General features: G+C 47.9%; 1 protein-coding gene across 2 annotated transcripts in view; it reads left to right on the top strand.

Annotated features, from left to right (window-relative positions):
- Positions 1 to 25,334, top strand: part of CRMP1 (collapsin response mediator protein 1) — a 66,337-nt gene that overhangs the window by 15,947 nt on the left and 25,056 nt on the right. For both annotated transcript variants that reach the window (XM_007190968.2, XM_057546416.1), the window contains exons 2-6: positions 6,437 to 6,525; positions 11,727 to 11,911; positions 15,561 to 15,725; positions 21,093 to 21,154; positions 23,072 to 23,152. In XM_007190968.2, coding sequence (XP_007191030.2) covers positions 6,437 to 6,525; positions 11,727 to 11,911; positions 15,561 to 15,725; positions 21,093 to 21,154; positions 23,072 to 23,152 — 582 coding nt within the window. The remainder of the gene's footprint in view (positions 1 to 6,436; positions 6,526 to 11,726; positions 11,912 to 15,560; positions 15,726 to 21,092; positions 21,155 to 23,071; positions 23,153 to 25,334) is intronic.

Genomic DNA, 25,334 nt, shown 5'->3' with positions numbered 1-25,334 from the left:
ACCAGCTACATACATTGTGAAACATAATCTATGATTGTTTTTGTTCCGCGGCAATGTAAAGATTACAGATATGCCTGTGAGCTGAGAAAGAAAAGCAGTGAGGAACTCCAAGCCTGGGTGAGGTAGGAGGAAGAGGGATCTTCAGGGTCCCAGGGTTTGGAGAAACCTCGCTGTCCCAGTGCCCAGTGGTGTTTCAGGACCACGGACAGCACGACATTCCCCTTCGCTTTCCTCATTTACAGCGTGGAACCTGGAAACTGCAGAACGCTGCTGTGTATATACTGTTTATTTTGCTGGACTGTTCTCCTTCTCCTCCGTTTTTCGGCTTCATGAACTTCTCATATTTCAGAACCCGGATCAAACATCTTCTCCTTGATGATACAGTCACTGCCTTTCTCTGTCTCTGTAATAACAGCTTTTGTTCTCTGCTGTTTTTCAGATAGCCAAGGTTGCTAAACTAGTGATTTTGGGGTAAGTTGTTGGTTTGATGAGAGTAGCACCTCTTTTTTCTTCCGAGGCACCCCAGACCGTAATGAGTTTTCTATTCCTCTGACTTTGCATTGGAAACGACCAACTTTATTCCCACCATGCAGGAAAGGAGGGAGAACAGAATGCAGGGAGGCGTCATGCTTCACTCAGGGACAGACAGTGATGCAAAAGATGTGCTGTGATCCAGACCTCCCCTCCTAGTTGAGGCTGACTGTTGTTAATTTTGCTGTTGGGTGGGTAAGAATGTCTGAAGCTTTAAAGGCTCATTTTTGTAAGCGGCGCTCAACATAGCAGTTAATGTTTGTGAAGAGAGCAAAGGCATCCTGCCAACACCAGCTCTTTGCTCCCGGTTGGGCTGGAGTGGAGATGAATGGTAGGTTTGGAGAAGAAGACCTTCCCTTCTCTGGGATACTCCTCTGACTCCCAGGATATTTGGCAATAGAGAAGTGATGACAGCCCAGCACCGAGGTTTAGGTGGGCCCCTTGTGAGAAGGCCTTCCAGCCTCATCTGTATTAGACAGGCTTTGCATTAAGCAGGCTTCTATTCCCAAGCCACAGGGTTAGGCTTTCAGGGAATTCGAAAAGCAGAGAAGAAGGGTTTCTGATCTGTCAGTCTACTCTTTCCTCCTTTTTTCTTTATTTCTCCCCTTCCCCTTTCCTCCCTTTCGTTCTTCCCTCTTTCCTTCATATTCCCTTCCCTTTTATCACTCCTTTATCTCACTTTCCTTTTCTCTCCTCACTCCCTCTGCCATTTCAAACACTCTCTTTTTCTCCCTCCCTCTCTCCTTGCCTCCTGGCTGTCACCCGCTCTCCTCCCACTCAGCAAACACTTGCTAAAAACTGTGTAAGGTTTATGCCTGGTCCCTGGGGATTTGGAGATGACTCACACAGGGCTGTCCTGGCCGTGGAGGGGTGTCCAGCCCAGCAGGAGACGGGCACTTGAACAGTGACCGTGGTGTGATGAGTATCGTTGGGGAGGTGTGTGCAAGGGGCCACGGGGACATAGGGAGGCACCTCAGGTCAAGAACAGAAAGATCTACCTTGTGGAGAGTTTGGTATTTTGCTTTCCCACCTAACATTTTATGGTCTAGCGCTGTTGTTTATCCTTAAATATCCCTGGGGAATATTTTAGTAGCTGTATGTCACCCCATTAGTGGTGTGGTTGCAAGATTGTCATTAATTCTGGTTCACCTCTTTGTGTATAATTCTTTGACTCTGTTTGGGATATTTTCCTGAAGACAGATTCTCAGCATTAGATTTCTAGGTCAAAAGTCGTGAACAATTTTAACACCCTTGATACGTTTTGTAAATGTGGCCGACGCTTACTCTTATTGAGAAATCCCTGCTTGGAGGAAAATGTAAAGGTTATCAGTTTCTCTTCTTCCACTTCTGCCCAGTTTTTGGGTGATGCTTCAGTTCAGAAACTTTTGTAGGTTTGAGTTCTTCCGTGATGAAAGCCCTTTCGTTAGCATCGACACCAGCCTAGCCTCGCCTCTGCTCATGGCATTAGAGTCCCATGAGCCAGCACCTGCTTGCCTCTCCAGCTTGCCCACCCTGAGGTCGTACTTCAGCCGAGGAAACCATTTACAGACCCCCAAGCACACCAAGCTCCCCCAAACTCGTACCTTTGCCCCGCCATTCCCTCTCTCTGCAATCTCTTCTCTCCTTTGCCATGTGGCGGATTCCTACTCATTCTTCAAGCTCAGAATAAGCATGATTCCCCTGGAAGGGCTGGAGTGGAGGCCTCCTCTGCTCCCACCACCCCTCTGTCCCAGCCCTTCCCACACTGGAGTGCAAAGGTCTGGTTATGACTCAGTCTCCCCCACTGGCCTGAGACCTCCTTAAGGACAAAAACTATTTCTTTTAGCTGCACATATTCTTTCCTTAAGCAAATATTTATTGTAGTTCCTGCTACAGAAAATGGCGCAGAATAAACAATGTGTAACTCTGCTGAGTAGTCACCACTGGTGGGCCTGGGCAAAGCGCTTTATATATGTACCCCATGGGGTTCTCCCACAGCCCTGTGAGGCAGGGACAGTTATCCCCAATTTATAGATGAGGAAACTGAGGCTTGGAGAGGTTAAGTCATGTGGATAGCAAATGGGCAAGAATCGGAAGCTGCATCTGTCCGACTCTGGACATTTTGTTGTTATACAACACTGATCCAAGGACGTGAGCCAAGCTGAGCATAAGTCTCTTTAGGTCACTGCTGTCACCCTGGAAGGAATGGGCGGTCTCTGGCATACCCTTGCTGTTTGATTTTTGTTGAATTTTTAATGAGATGGTTCATTTTCTTTCAAACCATGAATTTTGTACAGAGTTTGTCATTGTTCATATCTGTCGACTATTTGCTCCTCATGGTAATCCTGGGAGAGGCAGGGTATTTTTTTTCTTTTAAATGTGTGACTTTTGTTAAATTCTTAAAAGTTATGTATCATAAAATTCACTGTTTTGGGAGGGGATGGATGGTTCTTTAGGCTTTCACACTCACTTCCTGCATGAAGAGAGGGAACCCTGGAGAGCTAGGTCCTCAGGTTCTCTCTAAATTGCATCTGATTATGGGGTGTCATGGATTCTACAGGGTTAACATGTTTATAAACGTGACAAAAGTGTGTTTGCTGGAGCGAATGCTGGACAGGAAGTTAGGAGACCTTGGGTCTAACCTCCACGCATGTTGGTTGTGTGAATTTGACAGTTCAGCTCATCTCGAGCCCCATTTCCATCTGAGGTTGACTAGACCTCACATTCCACAAGAACCACTCAGCACAAACAGGCATGGAGAGCGTCACTGTCTTAAAGCACATTTCCTAAGGTGTCTTCTCAGGAGGAGTCTCTGTCAAATGTCTCACAAAATGAAAGGGTCTAAATTTGGAAAAGATCAAACTCAGTTCCCCTCTTGAATATTCACATTACACATCAGCAGAGTAAAGGATCTGGGAATTCCTGACATAAAAACGATCTTTGCTTCTCTTTCACCCAGAATTTTCTAAACTCACTACACCTGGGAATATCCTTTGGGCTCAGCCTCTAATAAAACCCCTCTGGGCTAGAGTTCCAAAGAACACCGGTTTTGAAAGTGCCAATTAAAAGGCAAACACAGTACTAACTTTAAGGAAGAAAAGAAAAAAGTCACATCAGCTCTTGCCTTCTGGTGGGCTTACTTTTTAGAAAAATGCTGGCCCCTGAGAACAGAAAGAGCCGGGACCCTGGCGGTAGCTGCCCACAGTATCTGCTGGTAGTTGGTAGGGAGGGGCGTGGATTTGAACATCTGATTCTGGGAAGGGCAGAGCAGGGTGGGGCTGATCTTCTGGCGTGCAACGCATTAAATACCACCTTTCAGGATTAGCCTGAAAAGCCCTCTATTAAATGTGACAAGGCAGACGGCTGCCTGTGAGAGGCCATGTTCCAGAAGCCAGGCACCAGCTGCCGATGACTCACATTTTCCTGCTTTCTGGTGCCCGGGGAAACCTGCACACCAGCGTGTCTCTGCTTCTGGATATGCAGAGCCCATTCCTCTTTCCCTAGGTCCTGGCTTCTGTCTTATGGCTAAGAGGGAGGTTGTTGGCCCTGGGAGTGTCTGAGCTTGAAGCCCCTTCCTCCAGAGACCCTTCTCCTCGAGAAAAGGACATACTTCTCTTCCTTGGCTCGTGGCTCATAGTTCTTTGTCTTACGGCTGTGATGCCTTTTCTCTCCATCTTCAAGCGTTCACCCTTCAAGAATCAGTTCAGGCATCCATCCATCCATCCATCCATCCATCCATCCATCCATCCATCCTGCCAGGCTGTGTCCAAAGTATCAGAGATGCAGCAATGTAGAAAATAGATGAAATCTCTGCCCCCGTGGAGCTAAGTCTCTTAAGGAACTGCAGGGAGAACTCTAGGAGGTCCCATCCATCCACAGCAACGTGTCTGTGATTGGTCCCCTGTGAGTTGTGCCTGACACAGCCAGCGGGATAGCACACCACAGCTCTGATGTCAGTGGGACAAGTCACATTTTTAAACAAACTTGTAAATAGAGACTATGTCAGATATACTATATTAAGTACTATGTAAACATAAAGTGGGTAAGAGGTGAGGGGTCTGCAGGCAGGGCAGCGGTATAAGGTGTCCCAAACAGGGCAGCCAAGGGGAGGACTGTCGGGTAAGTGACACTGAGCAGATGAGAGAGTGAATTTTGCCTACATAGTAGGATTCCAGATTAAATAGGGTCTCGCTGACTTGGCTTTCACTCTGGGGAAAATATACTGCGGCAAGAGCCCACTGGAGGGTCCTGAGCCACAGGCTGCGTGCTCTGTGTCTGCTCAGCAAGCCTTGCCTGATTCCTGAGTTTGGGTGAAACGCTTCTTTTCCAGGCTTGCACAGCATCCTCTGCCTTCCTCTCATGGTCAATGCCGTGGGACCGCTGGCACCGATCTGAGGCACATTCTGGGATAGAGAGGTCCTGGCAGGATCAAGCCCCAGTTGCTCACAATGTTAGCCAGATCAGTGCCTGCCTCCCTCACTCCACTTTGTGGAATCACCTCCCAGAATCACTGCTTGCGTCTAAATCCTTGTCTCAGGCTCTGCCTCCAGGGGAACCCATGCAAGGCGCTCCTTCTGAGGTGGCTACCCTGAGTCGTTGCTGTCTGTTTCCTGTCTGTCTTCCTGCCCAAAGGGTGGGGCTTAAGGGCGGAAGCTGTGTTTTATCCATCACCCCATCTCCAGCTAGGAGATAATACAAATAGTAAATATGCACGTGGCAAAAAAATTCTCAGCCTCCAAGAAATGCAAATTAACAAATATTAATGACAACCAAGGGTGTTTTGGTGGTCTCGGGATGGCAAATTGGGGAGGTACTTTTGGAAAGCAATCTGGTCATATTTATCAAGGGCTGAAAGCAAGGTTTATACTGTTTGACTCAGTTGTCACGTTTCTGAGAATTTAGCCTAACAAATAGTACAAATTCAGGGAAAAGCTTTGTGCATAAAGATGTTCATTATAGCAATATGTATCATTGTGAAACATTGAAAAGAACAGTGGGGGAAATCAACAATCTATTGTGCATCCATAAAGTGGAATATTTTGTAGCCACTTAAAAATTATGGTTATGGTACAATGCAAAAAAGGGCACAATCGTGTTTTCTTTTTAGCTCCTAGAATTTGCTACATCCCTTGCTGCCTCTGGGACCTGGCACACCATTTCTCTGCCCAGACACTCAGCACTCACCACACTGGCCTTCTCCCCCACCCTTTGTTTGGTCCAGCTTATCTAGAATTATCTTCTCGATCTGAGCTTGCCTTACCTGACCTTTAATAAGGTTGGCAGCCCTTTTACTTTGTGGCCACGGTGGGCACCCTATACTTCTCCTCTTTTGGAACTCCGCCTACTCCCAGGATTTGTTAAACCTCTGTCTCTCCCTCCTCAGCTCCACGAGAGCTCATTCTACCCTGGCTCATCAGGGCCTGGCCCTGGGCTTGGAGCCGAGGCAATCGGCTGGTATCTAACGGGTGCACGGGTGAGTGAATGGCTATGTGTGCTAGGATCACAAGTATGGAAAGTAGAGGGAAATCGGAGAAAAACATCAGAACATTGATTGGAGTTGTTCTGGGGGAGTTACATTTATTTTTTGGTCATTTCACTGTCTTTTAAAATGTCTCTAAATTGAGTTTTATTATATTCAACAGTTAGAGATTATGTACTAAAGTATTTATAGGTGAAATTATATGATATTTGGGATTTGCTTTATAATATCTCAGCAAAAACAAAGCCAAAGTGTTTGGAGGGGAAAGAGGTGAAAGGAGAATGGTGAAGTATGTAAAGAATCTGGGTGAAGGTTCTCAGGGGGCTTTTTAATACCATTTCTTTACTTTAGAAAAGAGTTGAGAATTTTTATGTTAAAAGTTAGAAAGAAAAAACACATTTCCTGGCTCTTCTCTAATGACATTTACTACTTTGCTTGGCTTTTCAGAGTGACCGACTCCTCATCAAGGGTGGACGAATCATCAACGATGACCAGTCCTTCTATGCCGACGTCTACCTGGAAGATGGACTCATAAAGTGGGTTGACCAAACAGACCTTTTAAGAAGCGCGCCTCCCTAGGCTGCCGGGCCCTTAGAGGGAATGGAAGGCTGGCGTTCTGCCAGTTCTTGTGACTCTCAGGGATGGAGAGATGTGGGGAGGTGCAAACCATGGCTGTAGAAGGGGCTCGTGTTTGTTGAGCGCCCCGTGACCGCACCAGGCTCCCTGCCACGGCGCTCACGCAGGCCATGATGTCCACAGAGGCTGTGAAGTACACATGCTGGCCCCTCTTCTGTTCTTGGGAGGGGGGGCCATGGGGTTAAGTGGCTGTCCCACGTTGCAGAATGAGTTAGGGGCAAGACCTCGATTCCAACCTAGCTCATCTGACTGATTCACAGCTCTTTTTTCTACCTGCCCAGAATTTCTGGAATTGGGTGGAGGGGGCTGGGAGAGAAGGAGTCATGTTTAGCCCCCAGGCAGAGCCTTGGCATTTAAAGGGAAGACATGCCTTGGGACTGGAGCTCTCCTTTGCCTTCTCCCCATTGGCTGCCCCTTCAGCCCTGCTAGGACATCCCAAGTGTGTTAGTCTGTCTGGGCTGCCATAACACAGTACCCCAGATGGCATGGCCTACACAACAGAAGTTTATTTCTCCCAGTTCTGGAGGCTGAAGGCCAGGATCAAGGTGCCAGCAGGATGGTTTCTCCTGAGGCCTCTCTCCCTGGCTTGCAGACGGCCGTCTTCTTGCTGTGTGCTCACGTGGCCTTTGCTCTGTGTGTGTGCCTCCAGTTTCTCTTCCTCTTATAAGGACGTCAGCCCTATTGCATTAGGACCCCCGACCTAGCAGCCTCATTTTAACTTAATTACCTCTTTAAACACCTTATCTCCAAGCACAGTCACATTCGGAGGTATTGGGGCTTCAGTATGTGGATTTGGGGGACACAATTCAGTCCATAACACCAGACAGTGGTTTTTACGTGGTTTCCACATTTTACCATCTGCTGCTCGGCTTCTTCTTCTGAAGTCTGGAAGAGTAGAGTCGGAGACCATCTCAGGATCCAGCTTGGGCAGCTGGCACTGGAAGGAAAGGCAGAGGGGGTGTGAGCAAGGCCAAGTTCAAACAGGAATGGGGTCTATTGGTGGGCCCATCCCGGGGCCATGTATGCTCTGATGATGATGATGATGGTGGTGGTGAGGAGGAGAAGGAGGAGGAGGAGGAGGAGGGGGAGGAGAAGGAGGAGGAGGGGGAGGAGGGGGAGGAGGAGGAGGAGGAGGAAGAGGGAAGAGGAGGAGGAGGAGGAGGAAGAGGGAAGAGGAGGAGAAGGAGGAGGAGGAGGAGGGGGGAGGAGGAGGAGGGGGAGGAGGAGGGGGAGGAGGCGGCGGCTATGGATTGTCATGAGCATTAACAGACCATCTGTGCAAAGGCCCTGTGAAGAGGAGGTGCTCAAGGCAGCACTGAGCCCTTCCCTGCCTCCCTCTGCCTGCCCCCACCCCTAGTTGTGGATGCATCTGACCATTTCTGGTCCAACTCAGGCCTCATCTCCTCCAGTTCATTCCCCGCCCTGCCCAGCTCACTCCTTCCAGCTGCACTGAAAACTTGGTGTTTGCAGAACTTGCCAAGCACTCTCACCTGGGAAGAACCTTGCACCCATAAATTCTCCGCCTGAAATGCCTTGCCCCTCCCCCCAACTCCCGTTTGTCCTATGGGCCCAGCTTGTGTGGCTCCTCCTCCAGGAAGCCTTCTGGAGCCCAGGCTCTTCCTCTGTACTGGCTACCGCTCCCTCTGTGCTGGCCGCCTCTTCCCCCCTTGGTTGTGCATTTGCCCCTGACGAGCGGTCTTGCCTTATTGCCTCCCAGCCAGACCTGGCACAGTGCCAAGGATGGATGGGACCCTGGAGTGTTGAAGGGAGTGTAACATACAAACACTGACACATCAGTTGGTGGGGACCTCGATCTCAGCCACGGTACAGCCTGGAACCAGAAAGGAGATAAAGGCAGATGGTGGGGTGGGGTGTGGTGAGATGCATGATCAAGTGAGGTTTCTAAGGCACCACTGCTTAGATAAGGCACAACCAATCGGCGCCGAGCTCCCCGCTTATGTGGGGCCTCTGGGGTCCTGGGGACAAAGAGACGCGGAGAACCCTTTCATGGGACCACCATTCCCACCAATGACACACAATTGGAGGTTGGAAGGCTTGCAATCCAGGACATCGGCAGATGGAGCAAGTGCTCATCGGTCGGGTTGCATTTATTAAATGTTGGCTGTATGTGTGAACACCTGGAGACTTAGGACTTAGGCCGCCCAGGGTATTCAGGAAATAGGCAGTTTCCATAAATTCAATATTTGTCCACTCCTGTTAGTGGGAGACGCCTTTTACTTTTAACCCTGTTGCTGAAAAGCTTTCTAAGCACTGGTGCTGCTTTTCCTGCCTTATTAAGCAGAGCGAGTGTCTGTGTCTGAATGCCTTGCAGGGTCTTCAGATGGTCACGTGGGGCACGGGGAGGTGTGGAAGGGGGGGAGAGCCTGAGGGACCGCTTGGCATGAGGAGGCTCGGTTATTTCCCTTCACTTTGATTAAACCCCAAGAATCCTTTCATTTTGTGGCCATTCGCCAAGTTTTACTAAAAGCTGTTCAGCTGGGTTTGTGCAGAATCCGTTATGATTCATCGAGGGCTCCATCCAATTGGCTAAGCATTGGCGAATCAAATGCTGATGGCGCAGGGCTTTTTTCTGCGTGGTGGTGAGGGTGGCGTTGGGGTAAGGGCAGGTGTCTGCTTCTCCGGCTTCCTTCCTCTCTTCCCTTTCCTTCCATGCACACTGCCGCTGAGAACCATTCAGGGAGTCTTCCTCCTAATTCATGGGGGGCGGGGTTCCATTTAGTTTAATCCCACTTCGGGGAGGATCTGCTGCTTCTGCAGAAGGCAAGCAGGGAGACAGCCGAGCTTGGTGGGCAGAGCCTGGTACTAGACTTGGGGACACTGGGCTTGAATCCAGATCCAACGCTGACTTGCTGTGTGGCCTTCGATAAGTCACCGCCCCGCCCCGGGTTCCGTTTTCCTCTTTTGCAGAATGTGAATACTTCCTCCCTCACAGGTTGTTGGCAGGGGATTTGAGAGGGTTTGTTAATAGGCGATGATCTGCCTGCTAAGAGTGGCCCTGAACTGGAGAACTTCTGGGACCGCAGTGTGGCGGCTGAGTCACAGACCGGGATCAGATGGGGCTGTGACGCCACGGGTTCCCACTGGAGGGCTGTGCCGAGCGTCTGCGCGTGCCCATTCTGATTGGGCTGAGCCCCTTCCTTTGCCAGTGCTACGCATTCTGAACATCCCCCCCGCCCCGTCTTCTTTAGAAGCTAGTGTGAGCGCAAATGAGACCGTCGGTGAAGGGCTTATCAGAAGAGAATCCTATAGTTGGTGCTCAATAGTGGTTCACTGCCCTTGTTGTAAAGCGTGGGGGTGACTTCTCTGAACCCCCTTCCCTTCAGCTCCTGGCACATGGCCATGAACTTGGAGATGGACGGTGGGAAGATTGGACCAGGCAGGATTCTGTACATGACGATGGGAATTACGGAGGGAGTGGGGTGGCGATTAGAAGCAGCAGCGGCCGCAGTTGTAGTGCTGGTGGAATTGGCAGAAATGCTGACATTTCCTGGGGGCTCGCCGTGGCCCTGGCACTGCGCTTGGACTAGACCAGTTTCTGGTTTCAGGGTAGACAGTGTACGATGCTCCAGTTCTGTGGAAGAGCCCCAGGTAGAGCCCCGTCACTTCTGGGCCCGACGTGCCTGGACCAGCCGGCCCAGGAGTCCAGAAAAGCAAGGAGCTTTCGCACCTGCAGGTGGATTCTGTTTGGGGCCTGACATTGTGGTCACTGAAGGAATATTTTCCTATGTCTTCATTACTGGTGTTTTTAGGTAACTTAGAAAAACTAATATTGGGGCCACATCCCAAGAGTTTAGAACAACTGGATTTCTTTTTTAAATAAAAATTGCTCGTGGTCAGATGTGGTGGTCTCAGCCGGGCACTGACCGTGGAGCTGTTGAATCTATCCTGGTCTGGTTGAGCCTCCCTCACCCCACCCTGGTGAGGGATACGTCTCCTGACTCTGGCTCCAACACATAAGACACAGCTGACACCGCAGGGGCAAGGCTTTGAAATTCCTAGGCTCTTCTTCCTCCTTTCCGAGCTTTTGGAATTTGCCCTCCTTCTAGAGGAAGTTTCCAGGTACCAAGCACATGGGGAATCAAAAGTGTTGGTCAGCCTGCCTAGGAAAGCTCTGCCACCCGCCGTGTGATTCCCTCATGGCGGGTTTTACGGTGGCTTAAGAAGCTTTCCTGAGGCTGGTGCTCATGACTGTTTCAAATGAGAACCCAGGTTGCCTGTCAGTATCAGTTTGCCGGGGCTGACATAACAAAGTCCACAGACTCGGAGGTTTAAACAACAGATATTTGTTTCTCACGGTTCTGAAGGCTGGATGTCTGAGATCAGGGAGTGGGCAGGTTGGTTTCTTCTGAGACCTCTCTCCTTGGTTTATAGACCGCTGTCTTCTCCCTGTGTCCTCACATGGTCCTCTCTCTGCATGTCTGTGTCCTAATCTCCTCTTCTCATAAAGACACCAGTCAGATTGGGTCAGGGTCCACCCTAACAGCCTCGTTTTAACTTAGTGACCCCTTTAAAGGCCTTCTCTCCAAATTGAGTCACATTGTGAAGGGCTAGGGGGTTAGGACTTCAAAATATGGACTTCGGGGAGTCACAGCTCACCTCACAGCTCTGTCTCTGAAGACTTGCAGAGCTAAGGAGACTTTTCACTGCCTCCCCCCATCGCTCACCTTTGTGTCCCCAAAGCGGTTGCCAAAAGTGTGTGAAGTGCTCTGGAGTGTCGGGCTGTTCAGAGAACCCTTTGCCACTCGATACCAATGCTGCTCTCACTGCTGTTGGGTTCAGCTCTGCCACTGCCTCCCCCTGGAAGCCCTCCCAGATAACCAGGCTGGTGAAATGGCCCACCTTGTGCTCCCCACACCCTGTGTGAACTGGATTGTAACCATCTGCTTTACATGCCTTTCCTCCTCATTAGGCTGTGAGCCCCTGGAGGGCAGGGACCCTGCCTGAGTTATCTCTGTTCACCCAGTGGCCTGCGTAGGACCTGCCTCAGAAATGTTTATCTAATGGAACTGAAGCTGCACGGTTGACAGCCATTTTGTTTTTCTTTTAAGAACCAAAGTCCGTCTCTGTTGTTTGTGCCCAGGCAAATAGGAGAGAACTTAATTGTTCCTGGTGGAGTGAAGACCGTTGAGGCCAATGGGCGGATGGTTATTCCCGGAGGTATTGATGTCAACACGTACCTGCAGAAGCCCTCCCAGGGGATGACAGCCGCTGATGACTTCTTCCAAGGGACCAAGGCAGCACTGGCAGGAGGGACCACAATGATCAGTGAGTCGTACCCCTGCCTTAGGGCATAGGCTGTGACTTCTCTTCTGCATCCTCAGCATCTTGAGTAACACCAGGCACTTTGCTCAGGGTACCTGGTGCGCAGGTGGCTAAAGTTTTGAAACCAGTGATAATAGATGTTGTTATGACAGATGGGGCTGTAAGGGCTCAGAGAGGTGAGATAAGTTGCTGAAGGTTACACAGCTGGGAAGTGGTTGTATTAGTCAGTGTTGCTGCCGTAATGCTGTGATAATGCTGCATAACAAACAGCCCCCAAACTTCAAGCAAACACTTGTTTTTCTTATTCAAGGGTCCACAGGAATAGGAGCAGGACTGGTGTGGGTCTGCTTTAGGCTGTGGGTTGGGTTTGGGGTGGGGGTACCATGGCTCTCCCATTCTGGAACCAATGACCAACTCAACTATGCTCTTCTCCAAGTGGAAGGCAGAAGTACAGGAAGTGTCTGGCAGAAACTTGCTCCTCCTCCTACCACCTCATTTGTTCACCTACACACTGTGACTTCAGCCCTCTGTTCTGTTGGCCAAAGCAAATCACACGGCCAAGCGCAAAGTCCCTGAAATTGCATTCTGCCCACGGTGAACCATGGTGAGGGTGGGGAGGGAAAGAAGAATTGTGGACAAATAACGCCATCTACCACAGTGGTCTGTCTGGGATGCTGGACTCTTCCTCTACTGCCCTTTGCAGCCAGATTGTTGTATTTTTTTTTTTTAATCCAACAGTGCTTTTGTTTGGATTCCATTTTAATAAGCAATTTTGATTAAATAGGCAGCAGTGTATTTGAAATGTTCTTTCAATAGTTAAACTCCACGTCTAGGTGACCTGTCCCTGAGCTGGCCCCAACCCTGCCCATCTCTCCCCATCGAAGAGTTCCTCTGGAGGTGCACGCTGGCTGGAGTTGGCCACCGTGAGCAGAGCTCACGTATCAGAGTTCCCTCCCCCTGAGCCAGGAGCATATGGCCCAGCTCACGAGGCAAGCACCGTTCTGATCTCTTTTCCAAAAAGCAGCCCTGTGTCTGCTGGTTAGGAAAGTGGGAGGAGCCCAGATTTTGGACTTGGATCCTAGCTGCCAGGGTTTGCACTGGTCACGGCCACTCAGCAGCTGCACCACTGGGCAGTATTAAGCCTCTGTGAGGCTCAGCTTCCTCGTCAGTAACATGGACTTTATAATGTGCCCCCCAGCTCATACATGTGGTTCCTTAACATAGTGCATGGCATATGGTGGTAAGTGCTTTGGGAATAGGAGCTGGGATATTCTGAGAGGTGGAGATGGAAGTTCCAGGCTCAGGGGACCTGTGTGAGGTAGAGGACAGAGCCCTGGATGAAGAATCGGGATCCCTGGAGTTCCCCTTTGCCCTTTTCCCATCACCAGCTGTGAAACCCCTGGGGGACCCCTCCACCAACCCCATGGGCCTCCTCTTCCCCATCTATAAAAGGGTGCTTTTCAAAGTATGTTTCATGGAGCACCAAGAGCCTATGAAGGCACCATGAGAACCACAGTTAGGAGGTGTGTGAGAGGGGGCAGGGAGTCCTGAGTCCCCACCCCATTTCTTCATTCAGCAGATATTTATTGCGGGTTGCTCTGCACCAGGCACTGTGCTAGGTGGTGGGGAAGAGCAGGAACAAAGCAGACATGATGCTTATTCTCCAGGGGCTCGTAGTTCATGGGGAGTCACTCATCACCCACACAAATGACTGTAAGCGGATTAGTTCTACAGAAGAAAGGGGCACAGTGCTTTGAACTGTGGGGCAAAGGGCTCGGGGAGGCTTCCCTGAAGAAGTGGCATTTGTGCATCGATCTGAAGGATGAGTGGGAGTTAACTGGGTGAAGAGGGTATAGGGGAGCAGAGCTCCAGGAAGAGGGAACAGCACATGCAAAGGCCCTGTGGTGGGGGAACACAGCTTGTGTTTAAGAGATTGAAAGAAGGCCTAGGAGGCAAAGGTGCAGAGCGTGAGGGCTGGAATCCTGTGAGATAAGGCTGGGAGGAGAGGATGGTACTGGGCCTTGATGGCCAAGGTCAGAATTTTGGTCTTTTTCGTATGTGTGATGTGCAGCCATTGAGCGATGTGAAGCAGGAAGTGATGTGATCTGTTTTAAAGAGACCTGAATAGAGTGGCCTAGGTTGAATGTGACGAGACCAGTGGGAGGTGATTGCAGTTGTTCAGCTGAGAGTTGAGGGTGGCTCGGACTAGGAGTGTGACCAGGAGGTGGACAGATGTGGACAGCTCCAGGGACATATCAGAGGGAAATCAACAGTGGTGATGGATCAGCAATGGAGGTGCATGAGGGAAACGAAGGGTCAAGAGTAACCCCTTGGCCTCTAGCTTTTGGAATGATGAGGCGATATCCTTACCATTCTGGGGCGGGGGTGGGGGACCAGCTTTGCCAGTGGGGAGGGGACAGTGTGGCATGAGGTTCTGGACATTCTCATCTTGAGGCGCTCTTGAGTCATCCTAGTGGAGAGTTCAGAATCCTGTGGCTGAGAGCGGGGGATGCATTTGAATGAGCAGCCGCGTAGAAAGAAAAGTTCTAGGGCCTGGTCGTAAGGAGTTTGATCACTTAATGGCCAAGTAGAGGAGGAAGAATCTTCAAGGAAAAAATGGCCACAGAAGTGGGACAAAAAGCCAGAAAGCCGTTGCCATGGAAACCAGGGAGGAGCAAGTTTAAAGGAGGAGGGAGTGATTCACTGTGTTCTGAGAGGTCAAGTAGAGTGAGGACTGGAAGGGCGAATTAGCAAAGGCTGATGCTCTGGGTGGGTGGACGAGTGAGAGGGAGTGGGGAGCAGAGACTGCTCTTTATAGACGTCTGGCCGTGATGGGTGGATGTAGGAAACAGGGTGGGAGCTAGAGGGATGTGCGAAGCCCAGTGAGGTTTAAAAGACAGTTGTCTCCCCTTTGATCTGCTTTACATTTAAGGCTTTATTTGAAAAAGGGATGATGAAGTTCATATTCTTTTAGGTCCTTTTCACCTTGTCGTTCTGTGCCCACGAAGGCAGCATGGAGTAGCGGGAAAGGGTCCAGACTCTGCAGCTGACAGGACTCTGGGAGTCTTCTCCGTACTGCTTACTAGTTGTGTGATCTTGGACAAGTTTTTCACCCTCTTTGAGCCTAAGTTTCCTCATCTGTCAAATGGGGATATTTTTATTCTTTTTACAGAGTAGTTGCGAGGATTTAATGAGATAATTTATATAAAGCCTTTGTGGCGGTATCTGACCCATCAGAAACATTCAATAAACAGTCATGATAATGATGGTGAAGGTGATGGTGAGGAGAATGATGAAATGACGGTAACAATGGTGGGGACAGTGGTGGTAATGAAGACTAAAGAGGGTGGTGACCATGTCACTGCTGATGGTTATTATAATGATGGTGACAACGATGGCAGTATTGATGTTGATGATGGTGGGAATGATGATGAAGAGGATGGTGATGGTGAGGATGCTGATCTAGGTGATGTAAGTGGTGGTGATGATGATGATGATCATGGTGATGGTGGTGATGGCGGGGATAGGGAAGGTCACGATGATTATGCTAATACTGGAGATAATGACGGTGATGATGGCAGTGAAGAGGCTACCACTGGGATGACTTGGGTCCTAAGCATCTTGGAATGTGACACCTATTTTTCTGTCCCAGTTGACCATGTTGTCCCTGAACCTGGGTCCAGCCTGCTGACCTCCTTCGAGAAATGGCACGAAGCGGCAGACACTAAGTCCTGCTGCGACTACTCCCTCCACGTGGACATCACCAGCTGGTACGATGGTGTTAGGGAGGAGCTCGAGGTGCTGGCGCAGGACAAAGGTCAGTTAAAGCCCCAGAATGGGGGCCCAGTTCTGGAATCCCTGTTTTGTTTGTGGGTCTGACTTGTGGAGTTAGAATCCCTTTATCTGCATCTGCTATGAGCCCAACTGTAAGCTGTGCCCTGCCCCATCAACAGTGGAAAAATTAGACCCTCCTTAAGGAGTCTGTCTTCCTCTGCTTCAGGCCCTTTGGAGGTTCCCCCTGTTTATAGAAGAAAGCCAGATTTCCTTAGCCTGGCACACAAGGCCCCCACTGATCTAGCCTCACTTTTCTTTCTCTACCATAAACTCATCTGGGTGCTTCTTATCCTGGACGCCATCCCCTGAAACCTGCTACTCCACTGAGCCTTTGCTGTTGCAGTCTCTGCACCCCCTAAGAGGGATGCCCTTTTTCTACTCTGCTTCCCAGCTCAACTATCCCAGTTTCCCCAATCAGAACTTCAGAACTGCTTCATCGCTTGAATATCCATAGAAGGTTACTTGGACCTCTTTGAGGGCACCTTTTGCATTATTTCTGGATTGCGGGACACTGGTTGTCTGTCTGGCTCTTCTGTTAAACCCTGAGCTTACCAGGGAGGGAATTATGTCTGTGCATCTCTGTATCCCACCCTCTCTCCCCTCTGTGTGAGCTCAAACCAGACATCTCTGCACAGTGTGGGTACTTTACAGTGTGCCTTACACCAAATGGAGGTGAATTGAACTGAACACCCACAAGAGCAAGAGAACAGAATAAACCAGGCGTGAGTGGTCCCTCGGAAAGAGGCAGTTCTGAGACTCTCTGAGGAAGCACCCTCGAATGAAATGCTTCAAGGAGAGATAGGGGGGATGTTTTCAATTTTTTAAATATATATGCTGTGTTTTCTCATAAAAGTATCATCACCCAAATACAAAAAAAAGTCAGAAAATCAAGAGAAGGAAAAAGTTTTTCCCTCTGGTCTTACCCCCCAGTTGCCACTTACCATTAATATTAAGGATTATTACTTTCTGTTCCCTATCTATTTAGACAATTTTCTCCATATATAGTTATATGATAGCAGTTATTTGGAATCCTTTTTTCACTTAACGTTTTATGAGTAATCATTACTCTTCATTAATAACTTTTTAATGGCTCGTAATACGCAATGTAATGGTTAATTTGTTTAGCTGTTTCCTTTTTATTGGGCATTTAGGTTTTCTGTTTGCTTTACTGTAAATCGTGTTTGGTGAACATCTTTGTATATAAACACTTGTTTGCGTCTCTAATTGTTTCCTTAGATTTCCAGAGATGGCATTACGGGGTCAAGGTTTTAACATTTTTCAAAATCATGACACTTACCGCCAAATTGCTTTCCCCAGAAATGCACCCACTTGCATGCCCACAGCCCATGTCTCTCACTCCCTGCATGTTTGCACCATTGGGTGTTATTACTTGTATGAAATCCTTGCTAATTTGATGAATAAAAGTCAATCTACCATTGAACATTGCAGTTCTCTAACTGCTAATTACATTAAACATTTTGCATACGTTTTTCCTTTATGTGAATGTCCGACTGTGTTCCTTGCCCACTTACCAGTTTGGGTCTCGTAAGTCTGAGCTTCTATATCCAGATGGTTTTATCCCTTCGTTGAAGTTGCTGTGAATCACACTCTTGTTTTGTACAGAATCAGGGTCCAGGTTGTAGAAAGATCCCAGCAGTGGATCCCAGCAGAATCTGAATCCTGCCCTCACACTTCTTGGCCTTGTGACACTGGGCAAGTCACCAAGCTGACCTCTCTGAGGCTTGCCCGGTGACTCCCCATACGTAGTGTCAGAGCTCTGGTACCAGGCGGGAGACTCCTGGTCTGAACTCGGTGTTAATTCTCCAGTCAAAAGAAGGAAACAACCCCAATGTCCATTAAAGGATGATTGGATAAACAAAATGTGGTCCATCCTTACAGCGGAATGTCTTTCAGCTTTGAAAAGGAAGGGAGTTCTGATGCCTGCTACGACGTGGATGCACCTTGAGGACATTATGTCAAGTGAAATAAGCCAGTCACAAAAAAGACAAATGCTGTATGACTGTGCTCATAGGAGATGCCTAGAATCATCTAATTCATAGAGAGAGACAGAGTAGAATGGTGGTTGCCAGGGGCTGGGGGAGGGGCAATGTGGAATTAGTGTTTAATGGGGACAGAGTTTCAGTTTTAACAAGGTGAAGCGTTCTGGAGATGGAAGCACAACAATGTGAACGTACTTAATGCCACTGCACTTACAAATAGCTCCGATAGTAAATTTCATGTGAGGTATATTTTACCACAACTAATGAAAAGCAGCAGTTATTTCTTTGCTCACAACTCTGTGGAAAGGCACTTTGGTTAGGGCTCAGCTGGGCGATTCTGCTCACCGTGGCTCACTCATACCTTGTGCCCCAGCTGGGAGGATGGGGCAGGTGGGACGGCTCTCTACACCCTCCCTTCCCCAGCAGACTCTCATGGGCTTCTTCCCTTGGTGGCTCCACAAGGGTGAGTGGAGCCCAGGCTTGGAATGTGTCCACTGACACTTCTGCTTTGTTCTGCGGGGCGGAGCCAGTCTCGAGACCAGACCACGCTCAAGGAGTGAGGAAAGAGGTTCTACCTCTTGAGAAGGGTCACTGCAAATGTTTTGTGAAACTTCAAACTATTTACCAACCTGTTTAGTCTCTTTCTGCCTCCTACTTCTACATGAAATTATCTTATTTGTTTGTTCATTGCTTATTTCCACTAGAATGTAGACAGGGATCCTTCCTACCTCGTTCACAGCTGTATCTCTAGCTTCTAGAACGGTGCTTGTACATAGTAAGTACTCAGTGAATATTTGATGAGTGAGAAAATAAATATTCCATGAAAAAGGACTTCTGGGGTCTCATAAGTTTTGGAAATGCTCCCTGTTTATTCTATTCTTGAATAGTCTTTTATTTATATATTTATTTTTTTAACATCTTTATTGGAGTATAATTGCTTTACAATGGTGTGTTAGTTTCTGCTGTATAACACAGTGAGTCAGCTATACGTATACATATATCCCCATATCTCCTCCCTCTTGCGTCTCCTTCCCACCCTCCCTATCCTGCCCCTCTAGGTGGTCACAAAGCACCAAGCTGATCTCCCCATGCGATGCAGCTGCTTCCCACTAGCTATCTATTTTACGTTTGGTAGTGTATATATGTCCATGCCACTCTCTCACTTCGTCCCAGCTTACCCTTCCCCCTCCCTATGTCCTCAAGTCCACTCTCTACGTCTGCGTCTTTATTCATGTCCCACCCCTAGGTTCTTCAGAACCATTTTTTTTTTAGATTCCATATGTATGTGTTAGCATACGGTATTTGTTTTTCTTTCTGACTTACTTCACTCTGCATGACAGACTCTAGGTCCATCCACCTCACTACAAATAACTCAATTTCGTTTCTCTTTATGGCTGAGTAATATTCCATTGTATATATGTTCCACATCTTCTTTATCCATTCATCTGTCGATGGACACTTCGGTTGCTTCCATGTCCTGGCTATTGTAAATAGAACTGCAATGAACATTGTGGTACATGACTCTTTTTGAATTATGGTTTTCTCAGGGTATATGCCCAGTAGTGGGATTGCTGGGTCGTATGGTAGTAGTACAGTACTGAGGTTTTCATCTGAATTACTTTGATTCCAAATGAGACCAAATCTTATTCTCATCTTTATTTGTTAGGCATTTAAAAAAATTGTTTAAAAATTCTGTTTGCCTTTTTTGCTTCATTGTTTTCATTTTAAGCATTTTAAAATATAAAACGAAACATACAGAAAACCACACAAGGAAAAAATGTGGCTTTGTGAATTATGAGATTACCCTTTCCAGGTAAGAAATAGAACTTTGCCCCAAAAAAAGACCCCCAACAAACCCCTCATGGCCCCCCATTGTAGTCACAACTCCCTCCCCCCCCCCAAAAGTAACCACTGTCTGATGTTTTTTAAATAAGAGGTTTTTTAAAAAAAACCTTTGTTAAATTTGTTGCAGATATGTTCACCATGTTGGTTGTTTGCTTTTTATTTTGAATTTTTAAGAATTAACTTACAGACATTTTCCATTTATAACAAGTCAAATCTATCATGATTTGAAGGAAAGCTTCTAATCTGAGATAGCTTTACCCCATCCACCCACCCACAAGAACCATTTCTAGGGCATATTTATCAATTCTGCCAATTCATTATTTCTGCTTTTATTTGTATTGTTTACTTCTAATTTCTGTTGAATTTCCATTTTCTTTAAAGATTCTTATCATAGACGCTTACTCAGTTGATGTATGCTCCCCCCTCCTTCAAAAAATAATGAAGCATTTAAGGCTATGAATTTACCTCTCACTATGGCTTTACCTGTTTACCCACTGATTGTTCTTCTGTGTCTGTGTATATAACTGGGTTTTTGTTTTTGTATGTAAGTATACTTGATTAAAGAGAGATTGATACTTTTATGTTAATCTCTGAATATTATTTTTTCTTTTAATTTTTCTTAATCTTTTGGGAAAAGAAATTTTTGTTGCCAAGGTTTTCTAGACCAGAAATGATTTTTGGCTTGTCTTCACTGTTGCTTAGTATAAAAGAAGTCTCAATCCCATTTAGTACTTTTGCCTGAATTTCTTCTTTTTCTTATCCAAAGAATTCCTGATTCCATCAACAAACATCAATGGCACAGCACATGCTGTGGATGTGCAAGATGAAATAATATATAAGATGTGGTTCCCGTCCTCAGTCACTTGAAGGCATATTAAGAAACAGTCCTCCCCCCACCTCCTCTGCTCCCCGCTGGCTGCACAATAAGTCCTGTCATCTCAGCCTTTTTGCATCCTCCCGCTCAGAGCCTCAGCCCACCCGTCTCTTTTGCCTTCAGCAGCCTCCAACTCTATTTCTCCATTTCTCCCTGCTGTTCTGCACACCCATCCGCCTTCCAGAACTGTCCTTCTGAGACAAAGTCTGATCGTGTCATTCCCTTGCTTTAAAAGCACATGTTCTACCAGATAGTAGTGATGGCTGTACAACGTTGTGAATGCTGTACCCGCATACCTAATGTCTTTTTATCCTCCGCACTGTCCACGCCATGCATACCCATCCCTCTCAGCCCAGATAATTGCCTTCCCCCGGCTCCTCCCCCTCCCCTTCTTCCTTTTCCCCCTCCTCTTCCTTCTCCTTCAGACTCAGCTGACATGTCGCCTTCCCTGGAGGCCTCCTTAGACCCTCACCCACACCCCCAGGCTGGCTTAGGTGCCCCTGCTGTGAATTCTGATGGCACCCTTCTGTCTTGGTTGTTACCACCCTGTGCAATGCTTGTCGATTTACTGGAAAGACATGTCCTTTCTTCTTAAATGCATTTTTCCACTCTCTTTTTTATCTTGAAACAGGTGTCAATTCCTTCCAAGTCTACATGGCCTATAAGGATCTCTACCAAATGTCCGACAGCCAGGTAGGTCCTTGCACACCCCCCGCCTCCCCTGGGCAGGAATGGGCCTGCCTTGTCAGGCAAAGCAGCACAGGGCAGAGGAGATGTCAGAGCAGGCCAGGGAGGGCTCTGGGTTCAAGTCCTGGTTCTGACACTGAACTGTCAGTCATCGCCCTTCCCTGGACCTGCATTTCTTTCTGCCTATAAGAGTGGCGTGGAGCAGGGATCCCCTGCTTGGTGGTTCCCAAACTCGGCTCGTCTTCAGCCTCATCTAAAGAGCTCACTAAATACACAGACTCTTATATTCCATCACATACGCTCGCGGGTAAGGTTCAGGAGTCTGTACTTTCTGAAAGCTCTGCAGTTGATTCTGGGGCTCAAGCGAGTTTGGGGACCATTACCTTAGCTCTGCCCTGGAGGAGAGCCCTGGCTATCCCTCCAGCCAATTGCAAGTCATGTCCTTTCTCAGTTTTCTCATCTATACAACGTGAGCATCTCTGGCCCTGCCAACCTCAAACAACTGTTCTGTGGGTGAGATGAGTCAAGGAAGAAGGTGGTCTAAGGAGTACAGGTGTAGGGGGTACAATTTATCGGGCACCTGCCCTTCTTACACCACTGGGACTCTTGGTTTGGTTTTGTTATTATTGCCCTGCCCTCTGCTCGTTAAAAAGGTGGGACTGTGCGGTGGCAAAGGGCATGGCTGCTGGAGCCAGACTGCTTGGCAGCAAGCCCTGACTTTGCTGTGCAGCCTGGAGCAGATTTCCTAACCTCTCTGTGCTTTAGGCCCTTCATGGCACTTGCCTCAGAGAGGGTGTCGGAGGATTAAGTGATTTAATACAAGGAAAGCTCTAGGGCAGTGCCTGGCACACAGCAGCTGCCATACGAGTGTTAATAAGCTGGTTTTCATTATCCCCATGGGGTCTCATGTGCAATGGAAGAAGCACCCGTGTCTTACCTTTCAAAATAGACACTTGGAGTTACATAATATAACTTACCCCGAGATGGCCTGGAAACCAAAAGGCTGAAAGTTTGTTCCGTTTCATGGAAAAAATAACGTGTGTCTCTCTAGCGTAATTGAAATTTTCACCTGTTTCATTCTAATGTCTGTTTCACTGAAGCCCTGGTTAGAGACGGAGTTGAGCAGACTTTGGGTGTGGGTCCTCAAAAGTGCTTCATGCCTCCAAGTGCCTCCCCCACCTGCTGTCTACAACTAAAAGCACACATCCTGGGCGAGGGAGGTGTTATCTTGTATGCAAGGAGGACAAAGTTGAGATTCAGGAGTCCCTGGGGACGGAACATGTGGCTTTGGTCCTCACCGGGTGCAAATGTCTGATTGCAGATCCTTTACAGGTGGGAAGAGGGCACTGGACAGTGGACAGGGCCTGGATTGGCGAAATAAGGTGATGCTTGGCAGGATGTATGTTATCTGAGTATTAAAGTTATTAGAGGATTTGAGCTCTCTACCCCAGTTGGTCTATAAAATGACAGGGGTTGGAATTTTTGTAAAGATGTACACATGCCCTGTGATTGGTGGTGGCTACAGTACAGGCTTAGCAGGTTTAGTTACACAATTTCAGTAAAACTGAAAACAGCTTCTCAGCTGCACTTGTCACCATTAACAACGTCACGCTCCAGAGGAGCAAAGCCACAAAGAAAGCAAAGGCTCGCATGGGTATAATCGTGGATATAATCACACCTTGGTGTCACTTTTATCAGTTATGCGCCTCTCCCCCACCCAAACTTTCTGCTTTTGGATCTGGAAGGTGTCAGGGTCAAGGGAAAACCTTTTCCAGTTCTTACTGGTTGAGCGACGCATTCCATTGATGTGGCTGGAACATCCCGGCAGGCGGATGACTGTGTGTTAGTAGTAAGAGCAGGCTTTGCAAACGCTCGTGCTGTGACATTTTTATCTCACCCCAACCCCCCTTTATCCCTCCTTAGCTCTACGAAGCCTTCACCTTCCTTAAGGGGCTGGGAGCTGTGATCTTGGTCCACGCAGAAAATGGAGATTTGATAGCTCAGGTGAGTGGTGTGAGTTTCCACCCCTTCCACCTCAGTCTCCTTCTCCTTGTAAAGGATATGAGAAAAGGGGGGTGGAGGCATTGATCAGCCAGGTCACTAGGCAATGAAGGGTCAAGCCAAGAACCGGATGGCATGTCAGACACTCCAGGTGTGAGGCACGCACACACTATCTGCAGCGTGTGGCCTTTGGCAGGTCATAATTGCCTCCTCCTTGAGAATCTCGATTTTCTCACCTGTACAATGGGGGTAATATTACTGCCCTGTGAACCATGGTGGGTTTGCATGAGCAACAAATAAGGATCTGAAAGAAAATGCTTGGAAGCTGGGGTTGCTTATCATCTTCCACGACTTGAGAGCGGGGATAATGGACAGAGCTCAGGCTGGGAGCAGGTGTTCCAGTCTGGCCTCCTGACATTGGGCAAGGAACTCTACCCCACGAAGTCTCCTGTGCTTCATTTAGAAGCATCTGCCTTGCAGTGTGGTTGTGAGGATTACATGATATCATATATGTGTAGATCAATGTCGGACATGTAACAGGCTGTAGCCATTCAGAAGTTTTGGGTAGTGTGAGACGTGAACCCATTTTGATCATTCTGGCCATAGGGTGGATAATTTGATAGGAATAGAATAAAGTCAGCTAGGTTTTAGTCCAGCAATTCTCATAGGAAATGAAGAGAGGAGACAGAGCGGAGGTGGAAGAGGCAAGAATATGCTAGGGAAGGTGCACAATCTACAGGACTCATCGATTGATTGGATGGGGGAAGAAGAGGAGGAAGTCAAGAATGGCTGCTTGGTCTGTGTGCAGGGCTGATCATGATGCCACAAATCAAGATCAGGCATTTGGAAGATTTGGATGCATCCAATGAAAGTAGTTAATGCCGTGCGTGATGTTAAGGAGTATGTACATCCTCATTTCATAGGTAGGGAAACTGAGGCTCAGACAGTAATAACTTACTCACTGTTACATGGGGCATCGGAGCCAAGGTGTGAATACAGTTCCATCTGGTTCCAAAGCCCAGTGGAATTGCAACATGACGGTTAAGGGCATGAGATCTGAAGCTTCACTATCAAGGTTAGCTATTGTCTTTATTTCCTATTATTTGTGTTCTTGCAGTTTTTTCTGTAAAATTGAAATTCTTTCAAATTCAAAGTAAAAAAGAACAACTCAATACCATCACACAGCAGTATTCTGGTCACTGGCAAGAAGTCACTAAATCCAGCCCTCACCCCAAAAGATGGGATTGTACAAAGGAATGAATGCCGGGAAGTGAGGATCACTGGGAACCGTATCAGAGGTTGTCTGGCAGTCTCTCCTCTGGCCCCCAGTGACTGATGACCCTCTCACACGCAAAACACATTCATTCCTTTCCAGGGTCCTCCAAACTCTCACCTCATTACATCATCAAAGACTGGAATCACCTAAGCCAGATCTAGGTGTGGATGAGGCTTCTTGGGTTTAGTCCCTACAATCTATAGGTCTTTGAAGAAAATAGGCAAGTTATCTCCCCCCTCCCCAGCCCCACACACACACTCAACACACGACATGTAGTGGTGGGGTGGGCATTCCTATTGAAAAAGGGACAATGGAAAACACCAGGAGTCATTGGTCCATAGCAGTTCTGAAATCCAGTTAGACAGGTGTTGGCAGTTCCTTGATTATGTCTTGAAGCCTGAGAATAATCCTCCATGGCTCTTGGCTCCACCTTCTGGGCTATTGGTTCCATCCTTCCTTTTCATGAAAGGTAGCCCATGCTTGCAGCTGAGGAATTTTCTCAGCCTGCTTCCTGCACAGTGGAATTTTAGGAGTCCAACTGCCTCCATTCATTTTGTATGTCTTATCCCGTCCAGTCCAGGCTGCCGGTGTTTTGCTAAAATAATCCTCCCAAAACCTTTGTGGGCCTCCTCTGAATCTCACTGGAATTCACCCCATTAGACAAAAGACACCCACAGATTTCTTTTCAGTAAGCCCTCCTCCTCCTGGTCAGACAGCCAAGAGGTACATCCTTGAGTTTCCTAGAGGCCTTAATTTGATTGAGAGGATCTATGGGCACACCCTCAATTATCTGTCCCTCTCACATTTTACTATTTACTATGAGCAGCAAGAAGAAGCCAGGCGGTACCTTGACAATTTGCTGGGGACTCTCCTTAGCTAGATCCCTGAGTTCATTAGACACATTTGCCT

This window comes from Balaenoptera acutorostrata, chromosome 5 (genome assembly GCF_949987535.1).
Source record: "Balaenoptera acutorostrata chromosome 5, mBalAcu1.1, whole genome shotgun sequence".
NCBI lineage: Eukaryota > Metazoa > Chordata > Mammalia > Artiodactyla > Balaenopteridae > Balaenoptera > Balaenoptera acutorostrata.
This window is presented reverse-complemented; position numbering and strand designations above follow the sequence as displayed.